This window comes from Vitis vinifera, chromosome 13 (genome assembly GCF_030704535.1).
Source record: "Vitis vinifera cultivar Pinot Noir 40024 chromosome 13, ASM3070453v1".
Classification (NCBI taxonomy): Eukaryota; Viridiplantae; Streptophyta; class Magnoliopsida; order Vitales; family Vitaceae; genus Vitis; species Vitis vinifera.
In genome coordinates, this window is record NC_081817.1 from 28,646,369 (window position 1) to 28,668,190 (window position 21,822).

The 21,822-nt window shown below is 39.0% G+C and overlaps 1 protein-coding gene across 1 annotated transcript in view; it reads left to right on the top strand.

The window, feature by feature from the left end:
• The window catches only part of LOC100264871 (clustered mitochondria protein), a 28,680-nt gene extending 7,527 nt beyond the window's left edge, over nucleotides 1-21,153 (top strand). Inside the window, exons 10-29 of the mRNA XM_010661022.3 lie at nucleotides 81-209; nucleotides 1,353-1,749; nucleotides 2,183-2,287; nucleotides 3,048-3,166; nucleotides 3,540-3,648; nucleotides 3,734-3,871; nucleotides 5,113-5,247; nucleotides 5,334-5,504; nucleotides 5,702-5,788; nucleotides 6,765-6,899; nucleotides 7,113-7,268; nucleotides 7,595-7,663; nucleotides 16,413-16,571; nucleotides 16,761-16,817; nucleotides 16,896-16,936; nucleotides 17,355-17,474; nucleotides 17,927-18,236; nucleotides 18,327-18,434; nucleotides 19,308-19,379; nucleotides 20,114-21,153. Coding sequence (XP_010659324.1) covers nucleotides 81-209; nucleotides 1,353-1,749; nucleotides 2,183-2,287; nucleotides 3,048-3,166; nucleotides 3,540-3,648; nucleotides 3,734-3,871; nucleotides 5,113-5,247; nucleotides 5,334-5,504; nucleotides 5,702-5,788; nucleotides 6,765-6,899; nucleotides 7,113-7,268; nucleotides 7,595-7,663; nucleotides 16,413-16,571; nucleotides 16,761-16,817; nucleotides 16,896-16,936; nucleotides 17,355-17,474; nucleotides 17,927-18,236; nucleotides 18,327-18,434; nucleotides 19,308-19,379; nucleotides 20,114-20,626 — 3,130 coding nt within the window. The 3' untranslated portion in view covers nucleotides 20,627-21,153. The remainder of the gene's footprint in view (nucleotides 1-80; nucleotides 210-1,352; nucleotides 1,750-2,182; nucleotides 2,288-3,047; nucleotides 3,167-3,539; nucleotides 3,649-3,733; nucleotides 3,872-5,112; nucleotides 5,248-5,333; nucleotides 5,505-5,701; nucleotides 5,789-6,764; nucleotides 6,900-7,112; nucleotides 7,269-7,594; nucleotides 7,664-16,412; nucleotides 16,572-16,760; nucleotides 16,818-16,895; nucleotides 16,937-17,354; nucleotides 17,475-17,926; nucleotides 18,237-18,326; nucleotides 18,435-19,307; nucleotides 19,380-20,113) is intronic.
• The last annotated feature ends 669 nt before the right edge of the window (nucleotides 21,154-21,822 follow it).

Sequence of the window (21,822 nt, forward strand, 5' to 3'; positions counted from 1 at the left end):
CAATTTTTTTGAAGTATAAGTGCAGTGAAGTTTATTTCACCTGTGGCATCTAATTGCTATTTAAAATTATTTTCTAACAGGATCTTGCGGGATAGGGCCCTTTACAAAGTGACTTCTGACTTCGTTGATGCAGCAATAAGTGGTGCTATTGGAGTCATCAGCAGATGTATACCCCCAATAAATCCTACTGATCCAGAATGCTTTCACATGTTAGTGGAACCTAAAATGAATTCCGTAACATTTTCAATACATTGTGACATCTCTTAAATAGTTTCTTTTTGCTGCTTTGGTATTGAAAAGTACCATGATTGGATTTGCTGGCTGTTTAACTGGAATGCATTATCTTCTCTCTCCTCCATCCTTGCTAATCATTTTTTGTGTACCAAATCTCCAAAACATCTATTATATATAATTCACATAATGAAGTCTAAACAAAAATGTCATTTTCCAATAATGAGTTGTCTCTCGCATCTCTGACAGCCTTTCACACCCAACTTCCTACATTTTTCAACTTCTCTCAACAATATTACATGTACATATGCATTGTGTGTCTGACCACTTTAGCATGTCTTTATGTTGCTTATTAGCATTGAGTTTGCAACTTGTTTACTGCTAATTATCCTCCATGTAAGCACAGTCCTATTTCTTTCTTTTCAACTTGGGAGGATGTGTTGAGTCCATAGATATCTGAACCAGACAATTTCAGACCATGCTGATGGTTGCATGGATCAACCAGTTCAACCTGGGTTGACTTGGTTGTTCTAAGCCAGGTTCCAGAGGATATGAATGCTGTGAGTTTTAGAATTTAAACAAGACATAAGCTTTGATAAGTATGTTCTAGATGTGTCAGACCGAATAGATTGCAACTCCCTCGCTCTATATACATTTTTAGCAGATTATAAAGGTTTTAGTAGTTTTGGTGACAAGAAACAGTTGACTGGGCACTTCACCTTTCTCACTGGGTGGTCTGGTTTTGATTACTCTTGAGTAAGGCCGATATTCTTTGTTTCTGATGGAGTGAGATGTAGTCTAAAAAAGAAAAGCAAAGTGAAGTTTTACTTTATGATGAATGCTTGGCCATTTGCAGGATCATATCTCAGAGTCAGCTTTGCTATATTAGTTTACTTTTCCTTGTTGGTTTTATATAATCAGGTCATAGAAGGAATACTGTCTTGTATTAACATATCATCTTGTGATATATGCGGTCATGGATTCAAACAATGAAGTTGTGAATTGGTGCTGTATTTGTGTTATTGTTTTTTGTTCCTGTATTTAAAATTCAGAGCATTTTACTGAAAAGTTTTTTTTGAAGTTTTTTTTCTTCATGTTGACAAGTGTTATTTTGTTTCTAGGTATGTTCACAACAATATATTCTTCAGTTTTGCCGTTGATGCGGACCTTGATCAGTTGTCTAAGAAGCGTGCATCAGATCCTATTTCAAAGGTTGAGAGCAGAAACTTGTCACACAATTCATCTGAAAAGGCTTCCAATGATTTGTTGCATGGAACTAGTGGAACTTCCAATGGGGAAAATTGTGATGGCTCAATGAAACTGGAACTTAATGGTGTACAGGAGTTGGCTCCTGATGTTTCTTCTGAGACTCAATCGATCGACAGTGAGCAGGCTACTTATGCCTCTGCAAATAATGATTTGAAAGGCACCAAAGCATACCAGGAAGCTGATGTTCCTGGACTTTATAACCTTGCTATGGCCATTATTGATTACAGGGGTCATAGAGTTGTAGCTCAGGTGCATGCATGATATCACTTCTCTCATCTTTTACAATGAAGCTCACCTTCCTGGATTTTATAACCTTTTTCTAGCTTATATTGGTTCCAAGTGTCATAGAGTAATAGATGTGTGTATTTGGAACCTGGGCATCATCTGTTTTGTGCCTTTATGTTGTTTCTCTCATAAAAGGGTATTTTTAATAGTTTTGGAAAATTTGCCTCATTAACCTTATTGATTGATGAAATTGATGAGTTGTCTGGTTGCTTATTTGATGACTTTAGCTTTTGACCTGTAACGTCCTACTATCAACTGATTACATATCCTAATTTTTAGTGCTTTTGTCACTATATTTCTATTTTCAGCTATCTCTGTCTTCTTTCTTAATCTTGTGTTTCTTTTTTATTGTAATTTTTTCTCCTTATTCATTCTTAAAATATATCACTTTTTGCAGAGTGTTTTACCTGGCATCCTTCAAGGGGATAAATCAGACTCTCTTCTGTATGGTTCGGTTGACAATGGCAAGAAAATATGCTGGAATGAAGACTTTCATTCCAAGGTGAGGGGGATTTTATCTTGATGTCATCTTTGCAAGTTTTTTACTTTATTGAGAAATCTTGTTGGTCTCCTTATGGTGATGGATTTTGTTTTTAAACTTGAGAGAACCTCAATGTGAAGAAATGATTGCAACTTAATAGTTAATAGTTTACTTTTTATTTTTTATTTTGTTTATTTTATGGTTATCTATTTGAATTTCCTTTTTCTTTTATGACAGGAAGCTGTCTATTTGGATCTTTAGTGCAATGACATTTTAGACTCTAAGGAATATATCATTTTGAAAGAATGATATGTTTTAGGGCCAAGGTTTTAGCTTAAAAAAGCTGTTAACAAGACTCCAGTACTGTTACCTATTTTCTTTTACTTTTTCCTTTTTGATAGGAAGCTATTTATTTGAATCTTTAGTTGAACGACATTTTAAACATTAAGGAATATATCATTTTGAAGAAAAAGAAACAAGAATGGTATGTTTTAGGACCAAGATTTCAGCCTAAAAAAGCTGTTAACAAAACTCCAGTACTTTTCTGACAATCACACTACATGGTGCTACATTCTGATGAGACCCTTTGTCATCTTTACAGTCAGTGTGATGTTGGACTTTAGAGTTATCTCTTTTCTTTTTAACACATGATAATATTGGCCCATATGTGTTAACTTACCGATGAAGAATTTAAGACTGAGATATGTATTGCCCAACTTAGGATTTGTAAATTCAAAACTTGCCAATTGTTTATTATATTTATCTCTCTGTATATCTATAGGTATTAGAGGCAGCCAAACACCTTCATTTGAAGGAACATACAGTCCGTGACGGTTCTGGGAATGTTTTCAAATTAGCTGCACCAGTGGAATGCAAGGGCATTGTTGGTAGTGATGACAGGTAATTACTTGAAAACCTTGGTCTTGCATTTTTTAAATGGGTTGTTTTTATTTTTTGCTTTAGTGGTGTATGCTTGTTTCTTATACCATTAAACCTGGTTTGCGACATTAAGAAATTATGTTCTGAATTTTGGAAACAATTTGAGGACTGCCTAACTAGTGCACTGGACCTTTTTCTGTTAGTCATTTCTTTCTTGAATTTTGAAGTTGATGAACTGACAGGCTTGACAGTTCTAAACTCAACTGTATGCCCTAATTTGCATTTCAAATTTTGGGAGGCGACAATCTTATGTCATCTGTTTAAGCATTGTATTCTATTGTGTTGTGCTTTTCCACTTTGTTTTACTCTTTTTTACTTTTACTTTTTATTTCAGGCACTATCTTTTGGACCTCATGAGAGTAACTCCTCGTGATGCAAACTATACTGGACCTGGGTCCCGATTTTGTATTCTGAGACCAGAATTGATCACTGCCTTTTGCCAGGTAAAGGATGTCTTCTATCTTATCTTTCTTCAGCACTGTAGTTGTGTTTCCTTTCTTAAATTAAGTTTTGTATTGCTGCAAGAAGGCTGAAGTGGCAGAAAGATTAAAAAGAAAGACTAAATCTGGGGGTGAGGTTCATGTAGCCTCTGATTCTCCAAAAGCTTCTAGTGTTGATGAACAAGTGAGAACTGATGCAAATGATGCTGTAGCTTCTGATTCTCAGGTAAAGAGTGCTGTTTCCATTGAAATTCATTTGGCTATACCATATGTTTAATACAGTGAAAATGCCTTCTCTGTGGAGCATTTTTCAGATGTGCATTACTTTTCCCGTGTGGAAGCTTAATTTATCTTGTACTTGTTTTTATGAGAATAGACCTATTTAAAGTCTGCTTTCCTATTATATTTTTTGTGTATAAATTGTCTTGAATAACTATATTTGCTCTATACATGCATGCATGCATGCAGGAGATTATATAATTACATAAAGTGGAGTTAGAAAATTCATTTCTTTGTAGGGAGTCTGCAGTGTGGCATTGTGGGGCATACAATATAAAATCAGGAAATGTAGGTTTCAATCATAGCATAGCCATGGCACAAGTTTTTCTAGCTATTAAACCAACTTGCTATTCACAATCTTTGATGATTTTTTGACTTTTTTTAAGTTGAATTTTTTTATGCTAGCATGTTCATTTGAAAGGTTTCACGTGAATTGATACCTGGAAATTGTATTATTTGCATGCTAATATGTCACACCAAGTGTTTTCTCTATCAAAAACATCCTTTATAATGCATTGTGTCCTTGGACTAGGGGCGGTCAATCCATTGCTTTATAGCCTGAATTATATTCAAATTTATTCCAATTAAGCTTTGATAATGAGTGTGATCAGATCTGGAAAGCTGAATTTGAATTGGTTTATGAAATTGGTTATAATTGGTTCAAACTTGCACATATGTGTATACAATCTTGGTAGGATTTGACCTCTGTGTGTTCTGTTTACTGTGTGTATTGTGTGGGGGCCTGTGTTCTGTGTATGCACCTGCTTGTGCTTTTTATGTGCATGGCGTGTGTTATATATGTGTGTGTCATGTGTGTGTTGTGTACTGTGGGAATTGAGTGTATCACGTGTGTGTGTGTGTTATGTGCACTGTGCATATAGTGTGTATTGTATATGTACATACATGTGTGTATATGTGCGTGTGCATGTGCCTTTACAGAAATGGTTTGATCTTATATCCTTGGATTTTATTTAAATTTGCATATACTTTTTTTTCCTAGTGAATTTTCAGACTTGGATTTATATGTCATCACATATTATTGGATTTAAGTTCTTGTCAGATTTGAATCTGCATCTCATCATATATAGTTGGAGTCAAACTCAATCAGATGTGACATCAAATCAACCTGTTTCCTGCCCTGTATCTCCCCAAAACTTCATTATATGTACCTCCTATTGCTTTTCACAGGATTTGACAATTGAAGGGAAGATTGAGGCTGCCCCAGACTCTGCTTCTGCACATGCTGAAAGCACTGAATCGTGTGAGGAAATGTTTTTTAACCCTAATGTCTTTACCGAGTTTAAGTTGGCTGGGAGTCCAGAGGTAAATTTTGTAAAATAAATCTATTCACTTGTCTATGTCTCAAGTCCAACATTTTCCTCTTACTGGCTTGTTTCCTTATTCACCAGGAGATTGCTGCTGATGAAGAAAATGTGAGGAAAGCTAGTTCTCATCTTACAGATGTTGTACTTCCCAAGTTCATACAAGATCTTTGCACCCTTGAAGTGTCACCCATGGATGGGCAAACATTGACAGAAGCACTCCATGCTCATGGAATCAATGTTCGCTATATTGGAAAAGTAAGCTTGAGCTGATAACTGTTTCCATCCTATCCTTTTATTAATAATATTTTTATTTAGATTTTGGCCTAAAAAAGTGGTGCAAGTAAACATTTTCTAAAGCTTGAATTGGAAAATCTAAAATCAGTTGGGTGATGTGTGTGATTTATATGTAGTTTGGTTTTTTAGTGAATTTAATGCTTTTGGCTTTTCTCCAGGTAGCTGATAGGACCAAACATTTACCTCATCTATGGGAGCTTTGTTCCAACGAGATTGTAGTTAGGTCTGCAAAGCACATTCTGAAGGTACCAACATTCTTTTGCCTACTTCAACATCTCATGTTCGTGCAAGTTTGTTGTGGAATTCCTTAAATTTTTTTTCAAATAGAGCTTGATCATGACAATTTTCCAAATAGACCTTTACTTTATTTTAAGCATAAAAGGTTTTCATGGATTTGGGCATGAAAAAGGAAATGTGGCATCTTACAATTGCATACTGTGTTATTGTAAGCAATAATTTATTTATGAAAAAAATACAAAATGAGATATGAAGGATGGGGGATCCTTAAAACAATGATCCTTAAAACAAAATAATGAGAAACACAGTCCAGAACCTCAAAAGACAACACCATCACTCACAAAAACTTCTTGAATGGGTCGAATGAAGTTGACCTGTATCAAATATGACCCAAATGGGTTGGATCGAACATTTTCTTTACTGCATGTGTTTCCTTACTAATATTAATAGTAGAACTAGGTGCACCTGGGTCATGATTTTTCAAGTGAATGACTAATGCACACATGCTACAAATAATACCTGAGAGGAAAATAAGTAGCAAAAACTTTAGATGTCTATGTCATTTCCAGTTTCTGTTAAGACACTCCCTTGAATTAAATTAAAGATGTGGATGTTTTGGTAGAATGGAAAAAAAAAAATGGAATGTGTGTGCTCGCATTCTTCTCTATCAGGGTAAACTTATGATCTCATTTTTTCCTTGGTACCAAGTGTTAAAATTATTGACCATGCATGAAATTTCAGATATGCTATCTTTTTTCCTAGTTAAGTCAAATTAGTGTATGTTCTAAATGCCACACTTCTGAGTAAGGTAGCTAAATACAAACAATTTTAGTTTGTCATCTAAATTAAACTGTGAATTTTGTGATATATTAGGATCTCAGTGCTTAGATTGATAATCAAATGCACATAAAATTGCCAGCTGTAATTTTGCGTTAATAAGGGTTCATGGTTTATCTGTTGGTCATCTCATTTCTTGTCATGCAGGATGTTTTGAGAAATACTGAGGATCATGATATTGGGCCTGCAATCTCACATTTCTTCAACTGTTTCTTTGGAAGTTATCAAGCTGTTGGTGTAAAAGCTACTGCTAATAGTACACAAGCCAGAACCTCAAAAAAGGTATGATATGAGAAATATGGATGAACTTGTTCAGGATTTACCATTGCTTAACTAGAAGATGGGAAGACTTGTACAATTCAAAAATTTTGGGATCTTATTCTTACATCTATATCTTATTTGTAGAAAAATGATTTTTTTTTTTTGATAGGTCTTATTCATAGAAAAATGATGGACCTTATTGTCCTCTCAAGTAATCGATACAAATTTTTTCAGGACCATGCGGGGCATCATACTTCAAGCAGGTCTTCTAAAGCTCAAGCCAAGTGGAAAGCTGGAGCATCTGCAAGAAAGAATCAATCCTCATATATGAATGTTAGCTCAGACAGTTTGTGGCTTGACATTCTGGAATTTGCAAAACTCAAATATGAGGTATCATTAATTCAAGTTGATACTTTATTAGGGTGGTTGGGAAAACATCCCTTGAAATTTGAACTAGTCCACTCTTAAATGGAACATTGGAAAAATGGGTACATTCAGTCGAGAAATCAATTTATCATCATTTGTGATCGGGACAAATTTATGCAATTGTGCGTTCTAGAGGGTGGATTTTTCCTTTCCAGTGCTGAACATATAAAATTGACTTACCCATTTCTATGGGATGTCCAAGCACTTCCTGTTGTTCATACATGTTATTATTGCTAGTGTTGTCAATTGTGCATTAATTTATGTCTGAACCAAGTTCCTTTTTGATGTAGTTTGAGTTGCCAGAGGATGCAAGGGCACGGGTAAAGAAAGTTTCAGTTATTCGTAACCTTTGCCAAAAGGTAAACATTACATCATCTTTTTTACAACATATCTCATCTCTACTCTTCTGTGCAATTGAAATCTTCATTGCCAGAAAATGTCTCTTACCTGTTTAATATGTTATTTATGCTTGCGTCCCTTTTTAATACCAGGTTTTGAACTAATTACTAGTTAGCTAGTTGGAGATCTAGAAAACTCCATCCTATCCATGAAGGTGATGAAATATTAACTTGTATGCTAACCCAATGATATTGCCGCAAAACTCATGACTTGATCTTGCAAAAAGAACTAAATAACCAACATATGGATTTATTTGGCTAGGCATGCACTTTGATGTTTTCCTAAATCTAAACAGTTTCCCAAGTATGAAGGTGAATTAATGGAAATGCTGAAAAATGGGAGAGAGAGAGAGAGCGAGAGAAGGTGAGAGAGAGTGCGCAGGAGAGTGTGATGGTGAGGAGGGGGATGAGGGGTCGGCGCCGCGAAGCAGAAGGAAGGAATGCAAATTCATCGTGGAATCCAAGGAGTTTGAGATTATTGGGGACGAGAGGAAAGGAAAAATCCAAGTCCTCATTGTGGAGAAGAAGGGAGGGGTTTCGTCATGGGTTTGTTTGGGTTCGGACAGTCTAGGGTTGTTCTTGGAAGGTCTGAACCTCTGTATTAAGGATGAGAAAGAGGCAAGATGGGGAAGGGAGTGGAAGGAACAGGGTCGAACATTCTCTATGTCACGAGGGATAAACAAAGCGGGGGGGTTTATCCGGCTAGGGGTCTCCGATCTAGAGAGGAAACATTTCTGCATCTTCATCCCGAGAGGCAGAAAGGAAAAGAGGGGGTGGATGACCATGGCGGAGAAGCTTAAAGAGGTGATAGGCTCTTTTGTCAGTAAATCAAAAACCCAGGAAGGAAAGGCTATGGGGAAAATTGTTGGGGGGAGTTCGTACGCAACAATAGCAAAACGAGCTCTGTTGGGCAATCCAAACGCGATCGTAGTGAAGGTGAAAAGAGAGGAATCGATGGGATTGCTGAAGAAGTTAGAACACTGTGTTGTGGCGAGTAGGAAGGGTAACTTAGGGGGAGATGATGATCTTGAGAAGCTGGGACAGCTTTGGGCAAAATCGTGGGAGCTTAAAGGTAGCTTAGGGTTGGCTAAAATGGAAAAGGGAAGGGTTCTACTGGACTTTGAAGACTTGGAAGAGGCGCGTCGTGTTGTATCTTCTGGGAATCGCACGATGGAAGGGGTCCAGGTAGGGCTGGATTTTTGGAGTCCGAGGAGTGGGACGACAGAGGAGGAGAAGGCAAAGGAAATTTGGGTGAGATTATTTGGGCTTCCAGTCTCGCTTTGGAGCCTAGAGATTTTGAAGAAAGTGGGGGACGAATGCGGCGGCTTTATCACAGTCGACGAACAAACGAAGACGTTGGGCGAGCTACAGTGGGCCAGAATCTTAGTGAGAGGAAGAGGCGATGCTCGACCGAGTGTTCTGGAAGTCGAAGTGGAGGAGGAGGTCTATGAGGTATCGTTATGGTGGGAATGCCGTCCGGTGATAAGGAGGTCTTCCAGACAAGCAGATGGCAGTCGTAGCAGCGAGGTTGGGGGTGAGGAGTCCTCACGCGCGGAGAAGCGAGTGACGAAGGGGTGGGTGAGCGTGAGGCTCGAGAACCTGCATCCGTCAGATGATGGGACCGGTGGGCAGAGGACTGATTCGGGTCGGGCTGTATCCAACGCAGCCCGAAGCCCAATAATCCCGTCTTGGGCTCAATCTGGTGCAGTGCACCACTTAAGCCCAAATGCCAGCCCAAAGGAGTTAAGAGGGGTCGGTGGGCCTGGGCTGAAGAGTGGAGTAATGGGATTGAAAATGAAAGGGGTGGCTGCAAGTCCAGAAGCAGGCCCGTCGCATAGACCTGATGAGGTGGGTTGTTCCACTATAGGCCCAGTCTCGCCATCAAACAAAGGCCCAAATTCAAAGGGATATGGTCAACAGCCTGATATAGGTGTAAAGACAAGGGAGGGCCCATCTTCATCAGCAGGCCAAGACCATAATATCTTTCAGAAGAAGGACTTATTGTGGACGGGGCTTGATCCAGGTAAGTCTCATGTGCCAGAGCCTTTTGTTGCGTGGGAGACTGAGGACATGAGGAAGTTAATTGGTGTGGCTAGGATATCAGAGACGGATAAGGTGCTTGAAGAGGAGTCAATGAGGTATGGAAGGGGGTTGTGTTCTTGGGGGAAAAGGGTTTTGGGGATCTCTCATCTCAATTCTTTTAATTTTGATCGGACTTCGGGAGGGGAATCTTTCGATCATTCTGGGGATTGGAATGAGGAAGTTCGGGTTGACAATACAATGTGGCTAACAGTATATGAGGGCTGTATTGAAAGGAGCAATGGATGTAGGGAGGTGGGAGCAAATGAAAGCAGCAGTGATAAGGGCAGGGGGATTCCTGGGGTTGGTGCCATATATGATTCCCAAACAGAGAGAGGAATGCAGGATGATAAATGGGAGGAGAGTGATTTGGCGAAATTCAGTCAATTCCTGGGATTCCCCACGGAGGGATTGGAGAAGGAAATCCTGAATTTTCTGTCTCAAATCAGAAAAAGGAGGGAGAAAATCCATAGTAAAGAGCTATTGGAAAAATCTAAGTTTGAAAGGGAGTTAAAAAGACTGGAATGCTCCATCAATTATGAGGGGGGAATTAAACAGAAAGGCTCGGTACAGGGCAAAGGGCGCCAGATTGTGATTGTCTAAGGAAGATGAAAATTCTGAGTTGGAATGTGAGGGGAGCAAATGATAGCTCTAAAAGAAAAGTAATTAAGACGTTTATAAGGAATCAGAGGGTGGACGTAATCTGTATTCAGGAGACTAAAATTCAAGCTATGTTGGATAACATTGCGAGAAGCATAGGCTCCGGAAGATTCCTAGAGTGGAAAGCTGTGAATGCGGAAGGAGCTTCGGGAGGGATTCTGATATGCTGGGATAAAAGGTCTCTGGAGATTATAGATTGGGAAGAGGGCCAGTTTACTTTATCTTGTAGATTTCGGAATGTAGAAAATGGGGCGATATGGATTTTTACGGGAGTGTATGGTCTGTTCTCCAAGGTGGAAAGGGAGGCTTTATGGGATGAGTTGGGGGCGATTAGAGGGCTGTGGGAAGACCCTTGGTGTATAGGGGGGGATTTTAACATAACTTTGTTTCCGAGGGAAAGGAGTAGCCAGAGGAGAATGAATTCAGCAATGAGGAAATTTACGGAAATAGTGGATGATCTTGGGCTGATGGATCTCCCCCTTCAAGGGGGAGAATTTACTTGGAATGGGGGACAAAACAATCAGGCCTGGGCAAGATTGGACAGGTTCCTTGTATCCCCTAGTTGGACAGACCAATACAATGGGATTAGTCAATGTAGGCTGCCCCGTCCGGTATCCGATCATTTCCCAATTATGCTAGTGGGGGGGGGGGGATAAGACGAGGCCCAACTACATTCAGATTTGAAAATATGTGGTTTAAGGTTGAGGGCTTCAAAGATTTAGTGCACAGCTGGTGGCAAGGAATTGAGGTTAGGGGCAGTGGTAGTTACAAGTTGGCTACTAAGATGAAGGAAATCAAACAGAAATTGAAAGTTTGGAATAGAGAAGTCTTTGGGAAGCTGGAGAGCAATAAATCCTTAGCCTTGCAGCAGGTGGAGTTTTGGGATAGGGAGGAAAGTGGGAGAATTCTGACTGTGGAGGAAACAGAGCTTAAGAAAGAAGCAAAGGATAATTATAGGAAATGGGTGATTATGGAAGAAACTCATTGGAGACAGCTTTCTAGGGAAATATGGCTGAAGGAGGGGGATAGAAATACGGGCTATTTTCATCGTATGGCAAGCGCTCATCGTAGAAATAATTATTTGGAGAGAATAAAGATCAATGGGGAGTGGCTGATAGAGGAGCAGGAAATCAGGGAAGGAATTGCTAGCGCGTTTCAAAGCTTGCTTTCAGAAGATATGGGGTGGAAGGCAGACATAGGGGGCCTTCAGTTAGACCAGATCAACCAACAAGAGGCTGAGACCTTGGAGAGGCCCTTTACAGAGGATGAAATCTATGTGGCTCTGATGGAGATGAATGGGGATAAAGCCCCTGGTTCGGACGGCTTTACAATGGCATTCTGGCAAAGTTGTTGGGAGTTCATTGAAGAGGAGATTTTGGAAATGTTCAAAGACTTCTATGTCCACAGTTCTTTCCTCAAGAGCCTCAACAATACCTTCTTGGTGCTGATCCCCAAGAAAAGTGGGGTTGAGGACCTTAGAGACTTCAGACCGATTAGTCTCTTGGGGGGGCTTTACAAGTTATTGGCTAAAGTGCTAGCTAATAGAATGAAGAAAGTAGTTGGTAAGGTGGTGTCCACGTCTCAGAATGCCTTTGTGAAGGGAAGACAAATCCTTGATGCTTCTTTAATTGCAAATGAAGTGATAGACACGTGGCAGAAACAAAAGGAAAAGGGCATTATATGCAAGTTGGATATAGAGAAAGCCTATGACAGCATCAATTGGAAGTTCTTGGTGAAGGTGTTACAAAAGATGGGCTTCGGGTCTAAATGGGTGGGGTGGATGTGGAGTTGCCTATCGTCAGCTAAATTTTCAGTGTTGGTTAATGGAGTGCCTGCAGGTTTCTTTCCTAGCACTAAAGGTCTTAGACAAGGGGATCCGCTGTCCCCTTACCTCTTCATCATGGGGATGGAAGTGCTAGATGTGCTTATCAGGAGAGCTGTGGAGGGGGGGTTCTTATCAGGATGCAACATAAGGGGTGGAAGTGGCCCCTCTTTGAACATCTCTCACTTGTTTTTTGCTGATGACACAATTATCTTTTGTGAGGCCAGAAAGGATCATCTAACTTACTTGGGTTGGATTTTATTCTGGTTTGAAGCGGCTTCAGGCCTAAGGATTAACTTAGCCAAGAGTGAAATCATTCCAGTTGGAGAGGTGGTGGAGGTGGAGGAGTTGGCTGTTGAGCTAGGCTGTAGGGTGGGGACTTTACCTTCTCAGTACTTGGGTCTTCCTTTAGGGGCCCCAAATAGAGCGCCTTATATATGGGATGGGGTGGAGGAAAGAGTGAGGAGGAGACTAGCTCTTTGGAAACGGCAATATATTTCTAAAGGAGGAAGAGTCACCTTAATAAAAAGTACCTTGGCTAGCATGCCAATCTACCAAATGTCCATTTTCATAATGCCCAAGGTTGTTGTTAGAAGGATTGAGAAAGTGCAAAGGGATTTTCTGTGGGGAGGGGGAAACATGGAGAGAAAAGTTCATTTGGTTAAATGGGAGGTGGTTTGTACAGACAAAGATAAAGGTGGGCTAGGCCTTAGAAATCTAGCTTTGTTGAACAAAGCTTTACTTGGCAAGTGGATATGGAGGTATGCCTGTGACAAAGATAATTTGTGGAGACAAGTGATTAAGGTGAAGTATGGGCAGGAGGGTCTTGATTGGAGGCCCAAAAAGGCAAATGGGGCGGTTGGTGTAGGGGTTTGGAAGGAGATTTGGAAAGAATCAGATTGGTGTTGGGATAACATGACATTCCGAGTAGGAAAGGGCAACATGATAAGCTTTTGGACAGATGTGTGGTGCTCAGAATCTTCATTGTCTCAATGTTTCCCTCATCTCTTTGGTATGGCTGCGCATCAAAATTTGACGGTTGAGGAAATGTGGGATCAAAATTCGGGTCAAGGAAACTGGAACCTACACTTTTTGAGGGACTTCAATGATTGGGAGATTGAGTTGGTTGGGGAGTTTCTCCACATATTGAGGGGTTTTAAACCTTCCTTGGAGGAAGATTCAGTTCTATGGAGAAAAGGAAGAAGCGGTCAGTTTAGGGTTAAGGAAGCTTACAGTTTGTTGACGAACTCTGATGATATGGGATTTCCTTATAAAAGCATTTGGGTGGCAAGAGTGCCAACTAAAGTTGCTTTTTTTGCGTGGGAGGCGTCATGGGGGAAGGTGTTAACTTTGGATAGTCTTCAAAGAAGAGGATTTCAACTTCCAAATCGTTGTTTCTTGTGTGAATGTGAAGAAGAAAGTGTAAATCATATCCTTATATATTGTACAGTGGTTAGAGCCTTATGGGATATTGTCTTTGGTTTAGTTGATGTGAAATGGGCTTTTCCAGGAACTGCAAAGGAGGTCTTAGCTAGTTGGAGGGGTTCGTTTTAGGTGAGGAGGCGTTCTCCCTTATAGGCTTTTTAGAGTGGATAGCCTCCACTTAAAGGGAGGTGATTCTTTGTTTTGTTTTTTGAGGCCTAAGCTGCCTTGTATACTTCCTGTATGCTGTGCGGCGTTTTGCCTTTTTTAATGCATATCTTTTACTTATCAAAAAAAAAAATTAATGGAAATGCTGCCCCCATGGATACAAAGCTAAAACCACAAGTTCTAGGTCTGTAAAGGAGTAGCTGCACCGAACACCTAAACACTTACACATGATAAATTAAAAATATGAACCTAAACTTAGATAGACTAAGTGTCAACTCAAGCAAGCTTATCGATAGTATGTTATTTGCCTTTATTATGAATTTAAGGGATAGACTAAGCTTCTTACTTAGTTTATAGAAATTTGTTACAGTGAACAAAAGTACTATCGATAAGCTTGCTTGAGTTGAAGTTTGAATTCTATTAAAGTAACCTCAAGTATTTTTAGGGACACCGAACAATGTTCTGACATACATACAATAACTTGTTCTATGGAGCATGGAATGTATCCTATTTTGGGGAGGGCTAGGCTGATTTTGTACCCATCGTTTTTCTTTTTAGCCTTTTTCCCATGGGTATGCCTTGTATACTGTCTTTTTATTTTTTTTTGATAAGTAAAAGCAATTGTATTAAGAAAGCCTGAAGCACACCTGAAATTATACATGGCAACAAGGCCAAAGGGAGAAGAAAAATGCAAAAAAATCCCTTACTTACAACCCAACCAATCAATGAAATCGAAAATGGACCATGAAGTACAATCTACATGCACCCTAACCCAATCTGAAAACATGTACAAAAAAGACCGTAAAAATAGCTTGATCCGCTAATCCAGTATTTTCAAAGATTCTTCTATTTCTTTCCTTCCATAAAGTCCAAAATAAACATAAAGGGGCTGCATTCCATGCCTTTTTTCTCTTCTTTCCAACAAAGGTGCCGTTCCAACCAAGAATGGTTTCCTTGAAAGAATTGGGCAAAACCTAATGAACACCAAAAAGAGCAAAAATAAGATGCCAAATCATAGCTGCCTTGGGGCAATGAATAAGCACATGATTTGCTGATTCTTCATCCGCTTTACACAAATAGCGCCTACTTGGTAAGACCCAACCCCTCCTTTTTAGTTGATCCATAGTTAGAATTCTTCCCCAAATAGCCTCCCAAGCAAAAAAGCTGATTCTCTTTGGAACCCAAGGATTCCAAACTAAGCTTGAAGGGAGCTGTACTGATGCATGGAACTAGGGATGAGAAGAAAGACTTAATTGTAAAGAAACCTTTCTTTGAAACCCTCCAAAACATGACATTCTCATCACCCCTTCTAAGCGCATGACCATGTAACCTACTGAAAAAAGTTTCCACCTCTTTCATCTCCCAATCATTGTTAAGTCTTATGAATACAGGGTTCCAATGACCCAAATTCTCGGACTGATCCCATAATAGAAACTACCCAAGCATCCCTGGAGGAGGCAAGAGAGTACAAACTTGGAAAAGCCTCTTCCAAAGAATCCTCTCCACACCACCTATCCTTCCAAAACTGCACTCTTCTACCACCCCCCACCTTAAAAGCCACCCTTTTGCTAAACTCCATCCACCCGTTCCTAATCGCCTTCCAAAGCCCCACTCCATGACTCTCCTTTGAAGCGCCAGAACACCAACATCCTTCTTCCTCTCCAAATTTCCTTACAATCACTTGTTTCCATAAAGAATCTTGCTCCGAAGCAAATCTCCAACACCATTTTCCAAGAAGAGCCTTATTCAGCCTAGAAAGGTTTTTGATACCTAAGCCCCCATCCTTTTTCTCCATGCAAACAATAGACCAATTCACCAAATGCGGCTTACTTTGAGAAGCTCCTCCCCCCCAAAGGAAGTTTCTTTGAATCTTTTCCAACCTTAGGCTCACCTTGCGAGAAATGATAAATAACGACATAAAGTAAATTGGGAGGCTAGAAAGAGTGTTCTTTACCAAAGTCAACCTTCCTCCTTTGGACAAATACTGTCTTTTCTACAAAGCGAGCCGTTTTTGAAATCTCTCCTCCACTACATCCTAAACCTGAGATGATTTGAAAGCAGCTCCCAAAGGCAAACCCAAATAACAAGAGGGAAGAGAACCCACTTTGCAGCCCAACACCCTAGCCAAGTCCTCAAAATTAAGAACCACCCCCACTAGAATCAGCTCGCTTTTGTGAAGATTGATTTTTAGCCTGGAAATCGCTTCAAACCACATAAAAGCCCAACTTAAGGCCTCCACATGCTCCTCTTTTTATTGGTGCCCAGTTAATACATCCATAAATGGATATGTGATATCATATGTCAATCTAATATTTGTGTCAATATTCTATTTAGTATTATAAAGAATTCTATTCAGTTGAAGATATGGATGGATTTAGGCCAAAACGGTTGTCGTTATTTTAAGGTGTTCACCTACAGCTGCTGATTATATTTCATGTGATGATGATGGATATTATGGCTATATTGACTCTCAAAGTGATACTCACACTCCTGCTTCTTTACTTTAAGCTTGCCTTTTTGAATCAGCTACATTATGATAGAATATGGTGCTGTTGACAGGTAGGCATAACCATTGCAGCTCGCAAATATGATCTTGACTCAGCATCACCTTTCCAAACAGCAGATATCTTAAATCTCCAACCTGTGGTGAAGCACTCAGTCCCTGTATGTTCAGAAGCAAAGGACCTTGTGGAAACAGGAAAGGTCCAACTGGCTGAGGTATGCACCTTGCTCTGTTCTCTTCACAGTCAGCATGAATTGATATTCTCAGGAGTTGGCATTGCATGAAATGATTGGAGTCACAATAGTGTCAAACACTGCATTAGAAATACATTCAGAACAAATTTATGTTATAGTTTTTCCAGAAGGAAGAAATGCAGTCATTGAATCCTCTGATACTTGTTTCAGGGAATGCTCACTGAAGCCTACACATTATTTTCTGAAGCATTTTCAATACTTCAACAGGTATGCTATTCCATTTTCCTGCCCTTTTGAACTTCTTCAATATGTAAACTCTCTTGTTTATTTTATAATTCAATGCAGGTGACAGGTCCAATGCATCGCGAGGTTGCAAATTGCTGTCGGTAATCATCATCAACTTAATCATTCTGCAGCTTCTTGTTTCTCCTGTTTCTCTGATCTTAACAGATGCAATTTCAAGATTATGCTTATTTTGCTTTAATGTTTTGTCTAGACACAGGCATTTCTGTTGCTTCAGCTTGGTCTTTTGATTAATATCATTGATTGGAGGGCCAATTAAGAAATTCATTTTTACTATGCTCCTGGGGCAAATTGTTTTTTTTTTTTTTTTTCATAAATCCAAATACCATTGCTTTAGGAGATTTTAGTGTATTAAATTCTCTTCAGAATGATAGTTTCTTCTGGCTAAATTTATTCAGTTCATAGATTTACTTGTGTTCTTTCTTGAGAACTTACCAAACAACCAACTTATGTGGCTGAGCTCCAAACCAATTTATGGTTCTCCCTTCCTTGAAATTTCAGGTACCTTGCCATGGTTCTGTATCATGCAGGAGACATGGCTGGAGCCATAATGCAACAGCACAAGGAACTGATAATAAATGAACGTTGCTTGGGTTTGGACCACCCTGATACTGCTCACAGGTACCAGTTCCTTGCCTTCTTTATCCTTAATTTTTTTTCTCAACTCATTGTGGAAGTGTTTGGATGATGAGTTTAAACAAATGAGTTTTTTTATATCTTCTTAGTGCTTGATGGCACAGATATTTTAATTTTTAGAAAGTATGAAGTATATGTTGATGTAAGAAACAACAACAATAGTCATACATGCATGGAAAATGAACTGATAAAATGCAAAAATAGAAAATAGTTGATGTTTGTTTGGGAATAAAAAAGATTGGTTCATTCCAAATGCAATGTACAACAAAATAGAACTCAATTTCCTAACTGGTGTCTGAAAACTTAATAAACGATGGCTTAACTGTTTTCTTTTTACCTTTCACCTTTTTTCCTTCTTCCTTTGTCTGGGTTATCCGTGGCTCCTTTTTATTGAGATCTAATATTTGGCCACTTTGTCTGCAACCATGCTACTGCAGTTATGGCAATATGGCCCTTTTTTACCATGGGCTTAACCAAACAGAACTTGCACTAAGGCACATGTCCCGGGCATTGCTCCTCCTGAGTCTGTCATCTGGCCCAGACCACCCTGATGTTGCTGCAACTTTTATAAATGTAGCGATGATGTACCAGGACATAGGGAAGATGAACACTGCCCTTCGTTATCTGCAAGAAGCCTTGAAAAAGAATGAGAGGCTTCTGGGCGAGGAACACATTCAAACTGCTGTATGCTATCATGCTCTTGCCATTGCATTTAACTGTATGGGTGCTTTCAAGCTCTCTCACCAGGTATGTGCTTTCATTGGAGATATGTACATATGTTATTAATGAACTATTATGAAGTAAACACTCTTTGACTGAATAAAACTTTTGATATAGCATGAGAAGAAAACCTATGAAATACTTGTCAAACAACTTGGAGAGGAGGATTCAAGGACGCGAGACTCCCAGAACTGGATGAAGACATTTAAGATGCGTGAGATCCAGGTAAATGCATGGCATCTTAAAATGACTGAAAAAGTATAATCTCATTGTTTTTCAAAATGTGCTGTCCTTAAAAAAGGAAAAAAAAATTGAAAACGATTCTAGTAACATGTTTGTCAGGGCATTTTTGGGAACCTTTTTAAAATATTCCTGAAAACAGGTGGAAATGTTTAGTGCACACTAAATTTTTCATGCTCAGGAAAAGCACATTAGCGTGTTTATTTTTTCTCAAAATAGCCAAAAAAGAAGGAAAAATGCGGAAATTAGTTGAGGCACATGCTTTCCAGAAAATTTTGACTGTGAGAACCTGTTTTCTGGAACATCAAAATGATTTTTCCCGTCCTGTCTTACTCTCTTCCAGAATAGAAGGAAATGAATGAACTTAACATTCCCAAATATTCTCTGTTTCCTATTTCCTGAAGATGGATTGGAGGCCTTTAATTTTCTTCATTTTGTGAAATTTGTTCAACCATTGAAGTGAGTTTTTGTTTAGAAAATTTTGACTGAGTACCTGTTTTCTGGAACAACAAAATGGTTTTTCCCATCCTTCTGTTTTACTTTCTGTTCCAGACCAAAGGAAATGAATGAAAACATTCCCAAATATTCTCTGTTTCCTATTTCCTGATGATAGATTGAAGGCCTTCATTTTTTGCACACTGAAATTTATTCAACAATTGAAGTGACCTGAAATTACAACTTAAAATGGTGTGGAAACCACATTCTTCAAAGTGGAAACTCACCTACAGAACTCATTTTCAGAACCCAAATTAGCGCGCCCTAAAATATCCGGTGATGAGAATGTATACAAAGGCCATTTTAATCATTTTTATTTTTTTTGTTTATGGATTTTTTGAATTTGAAAATCATTTTTGGCAGCTAAATGCACAAAAGCAGAAAGGGCAAGCCTTGAATGCAGCATCTGCTCAAAAGGCTATTGATATCTTGAAGGTATGTTTGGATTCCATTTAGTTTGAATGGTTTGCATCAGATTTTTGAACAGGGAGCTGATAGAGCCTAAATATGCTCCACCAACACATGCTTTTACCATTATCATTCAACTCACCAGTAATTCCTACTCACCCTTATAAAATTCCCACTAACCTGTTTAGCTTGCGAAAACCCCCGAGTCCTGGTCCTACAACTTTTTGTTCCCTGGTATTTGCTATGATACCCAACTCTTCAACTTCACTCAACGTATCCATGTTGACATGACACAACATAAGCATTGGTGTAGGATCCTTGTTGGACACTCCTACTTTGTTTCCGATATAACTGCTGGATTTTGATTGATCTATTCTTTTTATTTTCAATGTCCTTAAAAGATTAGAAAGAAGTAGGAAGTTTTCATTTATTATGCGGTATCCCATCTCCATATTGAAGTTCTGGCTCTTGTATCCTTTTTAGCCAGTTTCCTGTATGCTAAATTTTGGAGTTAAAATTTTTTTGACTCCTAGATATGTACATGGGCCCAGTCCAAGCAACATAATAAGTATCTCCAGATGGACACTTGAAACTTCTTGCCTGGACAAGAACTACCGCTGTTTCTAGATAATAAGAAAAAGATGTTTAGGCTGTTAAATTAGTTAGATGAGTTCCAGAACGATGTTTCTCTAGTTTCTGTTATGTGTCTGGTCCATGTCCAGTTGAAAATCTGAGTTTTTTGTTTGAAATTTGAATGGCAGTCCAATCCTGACCTGATGCATGCATTCCAAGCTGCTGCCGCTGCTGGAGGGTCTGGGAGTTCTGGCGCTTCTGCCAGCAAATCCCTTAATGCAGCAGTGATCGGTGACGCCGTTCCCCGAGGAAGAGGAATTGACGAAAGGGCAGCCCGTGCTGCAGCTGAAGTCAGGAAGAAAGCTGCAGCAAGGGGCCTCTTAATACGCCCACATGGTGTTCCAGTCCAAGCTTTCCCACCACTCACCCAACTCCTCAACATTATCAACTCTGGTATGACCCCAGATGCTGTGGATAACGATGAAGCAGAAGCAGCAAAGAAAGAAGCCAATGGGCACCAAGGCAACGAACCAGCAGACTCAAAAAATGAACCACCACCCAAATCAGGGAAAGAACCAGCAGATGCCAAAAGTGAACAACCCAAATCAGGCAAAGACGATCAAGCTCCTGTTGGACTGGGCAAAGGCTTAGCCTCACTGGATGGCAAGAAGCAGAAAACAAAACCCAAGGTCGCAGCCTGAAGCTTTTACCGGAAGAGTTTTTTTGGCGACTGACCGCACTTCCTATAGGTATAGTTATTTCCCAGTTCTCCGTGAAATTAAGCAATTTTCGACTGGTTCAAGTGATTAGCCATCAGGATGCTGCTCTCTTCACTTACTAGAAGTTAGAAGAGTATGTAGACGTGCCATTGAACACCCTTCTGTATTCCATTCTTTCAATAATCTTGCTCGTAGGTAAATGCACTCTGCTCTGGAATCCGGCGAGCTTCCAACTTAATTTTCCGATGCAAAGGTTAAATATGTTGTCTGGTCACAAGCTGATAAATAATGTCAGTAAGATAGACCATTTTTGTTTTCTTTTGGTTTATTTATTTTTCCTTTTTTTTGGGCATTTCTTGTAGGGTATTATTGGGAGCATTCCATTATTAGCTTGGTATAACTCTTACCCGGTGAACCATTTAATATGTAGCATAGTCATAATTGTCCTTTCAGTTGAGATGAGTTCCATTAGCCTTTTCTTTTTATATGGGAATTTAATTTTTCAGTGATCTTATTGCTTCTGTTTATTATTCAGCTTGTGTTTTCAGGATAACACCCTTGTTAATATCTTTTCGAAATTGGGTCACTTTTTTTTTTTTTTTTTTTTCCTACAATTTAATGGGTATTCCAAGTGGTGTTTTATGAAGGCATTTGGTATCATCCGAAAAGTGATATTTGGTACCAAAGATTGAGATCCCCAGATATATATATATAGACATACATTACCTTATCATATAAATGCATTTTCCATTCTTTAAGCCTTGTTTGGGAAAACTTCTCATGCCCATTGGTCTGAAAAGAAAATAAAGGAAAAGCAGAATGAAATATATATATATATATATTAAAGTTAATAAGTTATTTTTATATTACTTTAAATTTATTTTATTTATCATAACGATTTTATATTAAATGATTAAAAAATATGAGTTTCTAATTAACACTCATTGACGTAGGGTAAATTTGTGCCTTTTGTACGGAATGCTCTATATAAATATATGGTTGGTGGTTGAAAATAAAAAATAAAAAGTGTGTATCAACTAACGCCCAATAATAACTACTTCTATTTTGGTCTATTTTTCCTTACAGGTAAATATAGTATTGAATAAAAGTATCAAAGAGCATATTGAAGTACACATGAACTACACCTATACGATGATTGTCAAAAGATGTCATAAAAA